The sequence below is a fragment of the Pygoscelis adeliae genome, unplaced genomic scaffold, assembly GCF_000699105.1.
Source record: "Pygoscelis adeliae isolate BGI_AS28 unplaced genomic scaffold, ASM69910v1 Scaffold133, whole genome shotgun sequence".
Taxonomy (NCBI): Eukaryota; Metazoa; Chordata; class Aves; order Sphenisciformes; family Spheniscidae; genus Pygoscelis; species Pygoscelis adeliae.
The window spans coordinates 26,696-37,736 of record NW_008824475.1 but is presented as its reverse complement, the minus strand read 5'-3'; the positions used below and the strand labels follow the sequence as shown (position 1 = coordinate 37,736).

The window sequence follows — 11,041 nt, the reverse complement described above, 5'->3', positions numbered from 1 at the left end:
CTCTCTGCTGCCCTTCCTCCCCCCCCCCCGCTTCCTTTACTAACGTACGAATTGGTGTGTCACTTTATCTATGCACATATAAACTAAAAATCGAAAGTTTCTGGAAATGTGGAAGCAAGTAGTTCCAAATTCTTATATATGAGGTCTGAGATGCTACATTTTACTGTAAACATTTTTTATATCTAAAAGTATAACCTTTTTTCTGTTTTCACAATGCATATATATGTGTGGGAACTTGTGTGAGTGATGCGTAGATACACATATATATATTTAATGCATAGCTATGTGGATATATTTCTGGGAAGACAGTCTTCTGAAATGTTAGTTCTAGCTATGTGAAATGTTAAAAACCTGAAAAAGATAACCATTCAAAGAAAAATAGTATAGTTAATAACCTTCTCACAAACATGCTTAAAAGTATTTACAAAATTATCACAACTTTTAGCAAATAGTGCCATCTTACACAACTGCTTCTAAAATAAAACTACATGTTGAGTTTAAACTGGAAATTGCATTGAGCTGCTCTATTTGTTTCACTTTTTTTTTTACAATTTGGCTTTGTCAGTCCTTTGACTTTTGTAAGAAGAATTATGACAATAATTTACTTTTGATACTTGTTTGTTTCCATTATTCAAAATATACACTGTCATAATATATTTCCAGAAGTCTTTAAACTTCATTCATATCCCTGAATAATTAATGATAGACTTGTAACAACTCATGCCATCTTTCTCTGAAAGCTCTTAACAAATTTTTATCTATAAACACACGTGATAGTTAATTGCAAGATTGTTCATTAGTGTAGGCGTATTAGAATTGTTTTAATTTGAGCAGGTACATCTTAAAATTTTCATTTGAATTTCTGGGAGAATTTTCCAGCCCCAACTACGAATCTGTTGTTGAGCCTTTAGCCTACTTCTGCAGGGTGAAATTGTCTGGCTGGTGTAGTCTGGCTGTATTCCTTTCTTTCCAGTGCCATCTACTGGTCAAAATGGAATTTGTGTAATTTTTGTTCGACCTCGCATCTTCATAGAGGTCATAGCACTTCCAGGCAGGGCTGTGCACTGTACAGTGTATGGTCAGAACTTGCTTCTCAGTCATATAATATATAACCTCAAGTGATTTATAAAAGCTTGCCAAGATCTAAATGTCATCGAGAACAACTTTCCTTTGCTTCTCTTGGTTCTCACTCTGTACCCTTATGGCTTACCCCAGAAGAGGTATCTCCTCTGTTCCTTCACAGCATCTCTCCAAGTTGACCATGGCAAATGTGTAGTATGATAGTTAAGTTATGACATCCTTTATGCTAAATACTTCTATTTCAGGCAGTTTGAGATAAGCTAGAATTGGACAAGTGAGGTTGAAGACTCTGTAGAAAAAACAACTGAAGCTGCATAGAATACATCCATATTTTTTGAAGACACAGCACAAATTGTTGTTGAATTGTCACTAAATCTATTATCTCAGGGAAATAACTGATGTATTTATGTTAAGTCATTGCAGCGTGTTGAATGTACCTCTCCAAAGTAGTCGTGGATTTTAATCTTTCTTTTGCACTGATTTCAATATCACTGTATGTGAAAGTTTCAACTTTTCTATCAGGACAAGAGATACCCTCTACAGAATCAGTTCACTGTATTATCAGCTAAACAAGATTATTATGAAGTTACAATGCTGATGAGAAATGCATAGTCTAAACTGTGATGTGTTTACACACTAATGACAGCTAATGAAAGTGACACTTCTGTGATCTTGGTATGCTGGCATGCACAATAAAAATTCAAATTAACTTTCATTAAAGTGAGCAGATGTCCCTTTGTTTCAATAGCAATTGGGAAAGAATAAACTTACAATAACTGAAATATTTATATGAAGGCCAGTCAAATATTTAAGATGGAGATGGATAAATATTCACATTAATCTGACAAAATAGTAAGTCTTTACAGTTCAGAAAGTTGATTAGAGGGTTTCCTGCGGCTTTCTAACACCTTGTCTTTCCCCAGCAGGCCAGGACATCAGAGGCATCAGAACAGGTCAATAAAAAAAGATGCTAATGTTTGACCCAGTCCCTATCAAGCAAGAAGCCATGGAGCCTGTTTCAGTGGTAAGACTTCTAAAATATTTCAGCCTTTGTGATGACTCTATAGTTTTTCCATCCTTAAATTCATACCAAGTTTCCTCCTAGCTTTGGACTAGCCTAGGAAAGGCTGTGAAGTTATATTTTGGTTTTAGGGCAATCAGATTTACATTCTAGCAAAACTTTTTCTGTAGCTTATTAATTTATTGCCCTTAAATGACCTGCCCCGTTACCTCTGCTGGTGCTCCCATCCCCAGAGCAGAGGAGAGAACATCCAAGTACTCCTCAGCCTCTGCAATGCAAATATGATCTCTCTAGCTCATGCTGCTGATGGAGGTGGGTTGAAATTAAGTTGTCAGACTTCACAGTGAAGTGGCAAGAGCCTGTGGTTTCCATGTTACACCTCTGAACTAAATGAACAGCTGCTCACCGTCCCCTTTTCTGTTTCTCTCTTGGTCTTGAAAACATGTGCCTAGGGCTAACTCTATGCTTTAAATAGCGGAAAATTAATCCTGACAAAAGAAGTGATGGCTTTTTGTTGGGTAAACCGGGTGCGTTACCTTACCATGTGAACAGATGAGAACCAGGGCAGTGGAGGAGGAATGGGGAAAAAAGGGGAAGGGGAGACTTTTCGATTGGGTTAATTTTCCGTCAGCTTGGTGTATAAGATCATCTCGGAGAAGAGTCTTAAAAGTAAGAGCAGCAGAAACATGTAGCTGGGAGGGGGACAATGGGAATTGTGATGATTTAGGCTGCCAGGGCAGCACGGCCTTAGGAAGCAGTTTCATGTATACTTCAACTGCAGGCTGCTGCTGAAAGGGAAGGTTCAGGCTTTTCTCCCTCCTTTCCAGCTTTGTGTCTCCTTTGTATGACATGAAGCAATTGTGTGGCCGCAGAATGATTTGGATCCTTTGGATCAGCTCATTGAATGGTCAGAATTGCTAACCAAAAATACCCTTATTTTTTGGTCAGATCGGGAAGCTGATCTGACTCATTCTGCAGCTGCTCAATGCTAGAGCAAGGGGAAGGGGGAGGACAAGGGAACGGCACCTCCCCTTTCAGCAGTAGCCTGCAATAAGATCAGCTTAAGTGTAACATGAAACCGCACCCTTAGAAAGGCTGATCAATTAAAAGGGTGAAGTCAGTGTGCATAAATTAGAGTGCATTAAACTCAGGCTCTGAATGGCATCTTCCAGTGAGAAGTTTGCTTCCTGTTTTATTTAAGATGTAGAATAATTGTCATCAATTTAAATGCATCTGTAAGCAGTCTGACTTCTTCAGTGTATTAATAACACGTTTTGAGAGTTAAGTTTATATGCATTTTAAAATTACAGTTTGACTTTCATGGGGTTTATTTACTTGAGAGCAATGATAGAAAAATAACTGCTCTATCACTGAGGGTGTAAGTATGACAAATTCCAATATTTGGGTCAAGAAAGAACATGAGTATTGGCCAGTCTGTCTGTCACTTCAATCATAATTACTGCATAACCTTATTAAGATTAGTGGTGATTATCTACGATTATCTAAGGATATCTAACAGTGTCCATCAAAAGCGGAAAATGGGCCAGTTTTACAATGAGAGTGTCATTACACAAATAACAGAAAATCACTATAGAGACACTGTGGGCTGTCTTTTGTACACATCTGCCTTCATCTCCCACGGAAGGTTCTGCAGTGGCTTAGGATGATGCACATGAGAGACACAAGATCCTGCCCCAGACAGCTGTGTGCTTCTGCAAGATGGACAGGGTCGGTCCCTCAGCAGGCTGACCAGGAGAGGAGTGAGCAGTCTTCCCCAGATTGGCAGATGAAGGAAAAACTGCAATGGGAAGAAAAAGGGAGCATTTCTGAGCCAAGTGCATTTCAAGACTGCAGTTCGAAATGTTGCTTATTCTATACCATGTGCTCCTTGCAGAGGTGTGGTACCTTCCATGCGTTGGACCTCTGGAGTCATCTTGGGCGTTCTTAGAACTCGGTGTCATCACTCTGACCAGCCGTTAGAGACTATTCAGAGCATTTTACCAAATCTGTATGCTTTCCTTTTCATTATTGCATAATGAAAAAAGAAAGCAGGAAAGGAAAAGCAGAAAGTCCAGAGGAAAGGACATTTTTTGAGTGAGGTTCCCCTTACGGAGATTACTCTGGTTTCCCTTGGGCTGAGGAGTGTGTATGTTTCAGCTCCTGTACACACACAGGCTGTTTAGCCCCAAGCCTTCGAGGTCCTGGTTTCCCCAGCGCTTCTTGGTCTTGTGGCTTCCTTGGAGCCCTGCTGCCACAGCCCCCCAACAGAAACTGGGGGGCTCTGGAGACGCCTCTAAAGGGAGGAATCATGGTATGGAGAGAACATAGGAAAGGATAGTAGCCACTGAGTGTGTTAGTTTTCTTGGCCTTCTTTTGAGAAGGTGGAAGGAAAGAGAAACTGTTAGTGTGATGTTTTGGAGGTGCTGAGCATAGCAGTCAGTTCACTGTGGGCTGACATAACTCAGAATTCTTAAATCAGGATTTGTTTGTATTGTACCTGTCATTCTGATAGTATCATTAGAGGCCAAACTAAATGAAGCCCCTTAGGAATTATTCGTTATTTTACCTGAACATACACTGTCCATAGGTATGAAGTCTGTCTTTAAAAAATCCCCTAGTTGGGGTGGGAGAAGGAAACAAACTACGGTTTTGACACCACTGTATTTCAGGGTGTGTGGCTGAAAGGATTAACTATACTTCTCAGATGACTGAAGCTTGCACCCACGGTATTTCATCACTCTACCAACAGCTCATGCTATTTAATGAATTGAATTACTGAACACATTTTGTGATAGTTCTTAAGAACTGGTGACAAAGTCATCTGAGTCCTACCTAAATATTTGCTGTGAGAACTTTTTAAACATTTGGACAAATACCAGTGACCATTTAGTGAAAGAAGTTGCTTTTTCATGTGTTACCATCCAACTTTGAATTGAAATAAACAGTTTTTCTCTGCCCTTCCATCAGTCCCAAAACTGCTTGTTTCACCTGTTTTTAAAGATGCTATATGCTGCATGAGGGGTTGAGGTCTTAAGTAGCGTACTGGAATACAAATTTCATGTGGTGAGAATGCTTTTTCATGTATTAGCTACTATTTGGATTAAATCCTATTCATCCTCTTACATGATAGGGATTTGACAAATAGCATAAGTAAGCAAGCAGGTTTTTCACCTGTTCTGTTTTTCCAAGAGGCTGGCTAAATTTTTAAGTTAAATTCGTAGGGTTATTATAAAAGACTTGGTGAATTGCTTCAAAATCTGTTCGCCTGTACAACAAAGAAGACGTTTCACTGTGGCAGTATAACAGAATTTAGCAAAATTATATCAGACTAGTGCTTGATAATGTCCCCTTGTAGAAGCAGCAGTCTTCTGGGTGGTGATAGGTGTGCTTGTGACATATTTGACCAGTCTTTATTCTTGATAGATTGTCAAGAGGAAAAGCATGGTGATTCTTCTTTTGGATTTATTGATATAATTGTATGAGCCACGTGGATATGACTCAAAAATAGTAGAAGTTCCTTTGATATATTTTCCAGTTCCTTTGTGGCTTCAGTGCTCTGGGTTTTATTATGGACAAACAGTAAGGAAAGGTAAATGAATTGTTTTGTAAGGCCCAAAGAGGGAAAGTGATGATATCAAACATAAAACAGAGCTAGATGGAGACTGTAAAGGAATATATGTTGAAATACAATCCTGTATCTTTATAGTGATCTACTGTAGTGACATACCATTCTGCACAGGGATGTTTAGGAAAGCAGAATTTACAGAAAAGTGCAGATTTGTTGGGTTTTTTTCAGTCCAAGTGAGACCAAATTCCTACATACGCTGTTAATTCCAACGGTAGAAATCCAAGGAAAATGTATCAGCTTAAATATTTTAGGCAAACAGAGCAATGATATCTAATTTTCCATTGTGCCACCAGAATACTTCGCGTAAGTTCTAGGACAGGTGAGAAAAGACTGCTCTTGGAGGCTATGAAGTACACTCCTGCTTCCAGTTGGTGGCATTTAGAAAGCCAAACAGTGGTAGTTGAGCTTTTTATTTGTTTGCTATTGTTAATGCTCCCGATTTACAGAGAGAGAGTGTCAAGCCTTCCTTACTCTCCCATCCATTATCCCCCAAGGGGTACTGTCCACTTCCCTGGCAAAGAAAGGGGAAGTGACTTACCAAATTTGAAAGCAGTGGTTCATATCAACCTAATGGCAATTGCTGTGTCCCAGGGTGCTAGAAACTGAAACTTTGCGATGCTAAAAGATACAAGAAGCTTAATTTCAGAACCAGGAGATAGATCTGAGTGTGACTTAACTCCAAACAAACAGGGTTTCAACCACACTTCATTGATAGTGAAGCAAAACTGTTTTCCACCAAACAGTGTCTGATTGACAGCAGATACCTCCTTTTTATTGTTCTAGCGTCCTTCTCAACTTTTTCACCCTTTTTCTTCCCAACACAGATAATTTGTCGCACCACATTTTTCTACCACAACTTTATCTGCAGTTCAGATAGAAACATAGCAGTTGAAATTGCAGGAGGAAGAAAAGTTTAGAAAAATTATTCAGCCTCCCCAAACTGCCAGAAAAAATAGCTGATGTTAAATCTGTGCCAGCTTATTTACAACAATGAAAACCTTCTATGCAAAATAATGCAAGGCATATGGGGTAAAATACCAAGATCACTTCTTAAAAACATTATTATTTTCTTCCTAATTCTTGGAAAGTATTTCTTGCTTGTCTAAATATAGTTTACTTAAGTTTTCCAGTTTGCAGTTCTCTGTGCAACATTTTAATAGTTTGGTATTTTTTCAACACACACACCTGGTGTTACTTGAAGAGTTGAAAGAGGATAACGGTTTATATAGAAAGGTCACAGCTTGGAGATGCTTCGTTCTTTAACAGACTCACTGACCGAAAACATTCCCCAAGATTTAAATTGCATAGTCTTTTTCCTTTCTAGTTTACTTTCCATTCTTGCAATGGTAGAAATGTTCGTAGGTGAACAAGTGACCTTGTGATCATCCCTGACAAACCTGCAGCACTGTGAATGCACTGATGCTTAGTGGTGGAACGTTTACTGTTTGTTGAAACTGAGTAGACTTCGTACAGTAAACCAATAACAGCAATTTTAACAGAAGTACTTAATATCTCTTACGTGTTTAAATTTTGAATTTTTGCTTATGCCCATAACTTGATCAATTTTAGTAGATACTAAATACTGTTAAATATTAAACTCTATCAATATTCAGCGGCCTTCACTTAGAATGCTAATAATTTCGTTGCTTGGCTGAACAGTGGTGGCAAATCTACAGAACTTGTTTTAGTCAGCACTGCTTGCAATAATGGCATTTTAATAGAATTCTGAGGAACCAATTACCATCGAAGATTAATGTTTTTATAGATCGAATTTGTAAGAATAGTCATAAAGAGAATAAATAAAGTTTCAGAGGTTTTAATATAATACGTACTGTTTGAAGATTAATCACCATTGTGTATGCTGCTTTATTCGAGTATTTTGTGGAACAGGTGACTCAGCTTTGTTGTTTTATCACAGTGCTATGAATGCAGCAGGAAAATTCAATATTTTCTAAAGTCACTGTTTCAAACAGTAACTGAAAAGAAGAAAAATACATTTGTGTCATTTTGCAAAAATACTTTTAGTTAACATTGACATTTAAAATCAACTAACTGTCCCTCACAGGGAAGACAGAGATAAGAAACCAGGAACATGTATTGCTAGAAGTTCTCACCCCAAGAAAAAAAAGATTGAAATGTCATGGAAATTGTTGTATAAAAATACAGTAGTTTTATACTTCTAATCTGTTTCACTTTCTACCATTTTGAACATTTTTTTTTAATTCCACTCATCAAAGCCTTTTTGGTGCCAAAGAATTCAGCAGTTTTTTAATATTAGTGTGAAACTGCTCAGCCTTAATGTGAAGCTTTACTTACCTAGAATGCAAAGATAGCATTTGATTTCAAAAAATTTACAACATCTAAAGGCTAAACAACTGTGTGGATTGCATTTTCTATGCCTATCTGCTATGTTAAACATCACGTTTCCATTTTAAGTTACCTGTTAGTAAATAACCTCAGTTTTCAACACTTTTTAAATGCAAAATTGATCTGGGTAGTTGTTTAATAGTACTATACTCTGCAATGCATGTTAATACTTCTTGGTTTACAAAAATTATTTCCACAAAAATGTGGAGATCGTCATGTAGGTCAAGGTTAGCTTTGGGGTTTATGTGATCTTGTAATGAGAACTGCTAGCTACCACTAACAGGGATATTCTTCCAACATGCCAAATGTTTATCCCTGTACTAGTTTTCCAAAATCAGACTGGCTAGTTAGCTGCTTTATTTCTCAAAAAAAAAAAGGTTTAGAATTTACCTTTTGCACTCTTGAGTTTCTCACCCATTGCTTACATAGTTCAGCTGTGTATTTTTTATTGCTTGTAGGGTTCAGATACATAATTTCTTGCTTTAGTGATGATTGTTTTCCAACTACTTCAGCAGTTGATTGGGACCCATTACTTGCAATTCTAAGTCCAGTTTAACTCCCCTCTTGCTTGACTCCATGTTCCTCAGTATATAGTTACATGCTGGGCACAGCACCATGAGTCTCCCAGGTCAGTTAAGTAATGTGGAGCTTAGTATATGAAAAGCAGTTTTTAAGGGAGAAAAAGAGTTGAATAAGCCTTGAGGATTTGTTTTCATCATCTGTTTTACATTGCTTCTGAAACAGTTAGTGAATCAGTACTTGAATAACTTCCTTTGTGTGAAATCTTAGGCTTTATTTAATTCACTTTTATTTAGAAAGTACATTAAAGTGCTTTCTTGAAACTTTTTCATTTTGCCTCAGTTTTATTAGCCGCCTTTCTTTTTCAGCAGTAATTGTGTGTGTGTTGATTTATTATTTGATTTTCTTTATTTTTTCCCCACTCCTTCCAACAGTCATACCCGTCCAATTACATGGACCAAATGAAGCCAAACAAATACAGCGTCATTTATTCTACACCAAGTATGTTGCACAATAAATTCTACTCAAACCCTGAAGGACTATCAAATGGAATCCAGATGGAGCCAGTAGACCTTACGGTGAACAAACGGAGCTCACCACCTTCAACTGGAAGTTCTCCTTCCCCCCTAAAATTTCAGACTGTGCATAGGAGAACTTCACCTGGATTGACTATGTCCTCACCCAGCTCACCTCTCAGTAAATTCACACCGTCACCCCCAGGAGTACAGCCTATCTCCATGCCAATAACAATCCCACCTGTAATGGCCGCTGCTCTTTCACGCCACGGACTGAGAAGCCCTGGAATACTCCCGGTTATACAGCCTGTTGTGGTCCAGCCGGTTCCTTTCATGTATGCTCCCCATCTTCAGCAGCCCATCATGGTGTCCACAGTTCTTGCAGATGAGATGGAAACTCCAAGTAGCATGCAAGGTTGGTGTTGTCAGAGTTTCTTTTTTACGCCGTCTCATCCTGGGAAGATAACTGTATATCCAAGCACTTTTTTGTGTGTTTTTCGCATTTTAGGAAATGGAACATCGTTCCTGTTCTTCTAAAATACGCAGGCATAGAATTTACTGTGAAAATACTTTACCACACTTACCAAGGTCATATTCTGTTCTGATTTATACCTGCATAAAGCTGTTTATCTACTGAGCTTTGGACTGATAAAAATGTTGGACTGATGAAAATGAATAGAATTGTTTTGAATCATAGTTCGTCAGGAGGTAGAGTAAAACTGGAAGATTTTGTATTTTAGCATAAATTGTTGCACTAAATACAGAGCTGGGGGATTTCTTTTGTTTTAACTATAGATTTTTAACGTATATTTTTTATTTCCATAACTCTCCATATTTTTGATGTGTTCCCTCTCCTACCCTCCCCCATACAGTGCCTGTCATTGAGTCTTACGAGAAGCCTACACTGAAGAAAACAATCAAAGTAGAGCCAGGAAGTGAACCATCGAAGACTGACTTCTATCCTGAACAAATGTCACCTCCAGTGATGACCCCATTGTCTCCCCAGCAAGTAATGTTGCAAGAGTAAGTAGCTAACAGTAGTCCCAAGATCAACAGAAGAATGAAAAGCAGTTCACTGCAGCAGTTAGCAATTTTGAGGAGTGGGAGGGAGTATTGCTGTGCTTTAGAACTTGTGATAAAATACAGACAAATATCCTGCCCCCCAACTGCCACTGTGAAATGTGATTTCAACTTTTTTTTTCCCCTCTTCAGTAATACAGGAGTTGATACGTATTTATACATCGCAACCACATAGATCTGCCATTTATATAATGCATTTGTAAAGCAATGCTAGTCCCAATCCTACAATTTACTGAAAGTAGGACTCCCAGTAAGCCGGTGATACCTGTTTACGTAAAACCAGCAGCAAACTGGAAAGATACTGTGACGACATTTCGTACTGATCTCTGTATTTGTTTCCTAAAATACCTTTCTTTAAAAAGATTCTTGTGACTTTCTTTTCTTGGAGAACCTCTTTGTCTTTTAAAAAATTTTGGCTACTTGGTGGAAAGAACCCCCTGAGGCCTACAAGTTCAGTATATATCCAGTGAAATTCCATGTTTACCTGAGGCCGTTGTTCCGTGGGTGGTTTTTTTGGCAGCTCAGGTAGTTCCTGAAGCTCGCTCTCCTCCCAGCCACTTGTTTCCACCCCAGTACCAACTCATTGTGCTGGTACAACTGTTACTGGGGCCACTGCATGAACTGGATCACAGATCTAATTGCATTTAAAACAGTCCTGTCTGCAGAAGGCAGAGCAAGGGCTAGAAAGAAGTAGTGAGGTCTGGGGCAGAAACTTTTTAATTGGAAATACTAAAAATTTCTCAGGAAGTACCTGAGGAACTATGGGCAATCTTCTATTTCCCATTTTCCCAGGGAAAATTCTGTCAACTTAACAAAATCATGGAATGGGCC

General features: G+C 38.4%; 1 protein-coding gene across 3 annotated transcripts in view; it reads left to right on the top strand.

Moving 5' to 3' along the window:
* The window catches only part of KLF3 (Kruppel-like factor 3 (basic)), a 25,212-nt gene that overhangs the window by 8,615 nt on the left and 5,556 nt on the right, over window positions 1-11,041 (top strand). For all 3 annotated transcript variants that reach the window (XM_009321385.1, XM_009321384.1, XM_009321386.1), the window contains 3 exons: window positions 2,007-2,104; window positions 9,050-9,545; window positions 10,003-10,153. In XM_009321385.1, the coding sequence (XP_009319660.1) occupies window positions 2,048-2,104; window positions 9,050-9,545; window positions 10,003-10,153 (704 nt within the window). In that variant the 5' untranslated portion in view covers window positions 2,007-2,047. The remainder of the gene's footprint in view (window positions 1-2,006; window positions 2,105-9,049; window positions 9,546-10,002; window positions 10,154-11,041) is intronic.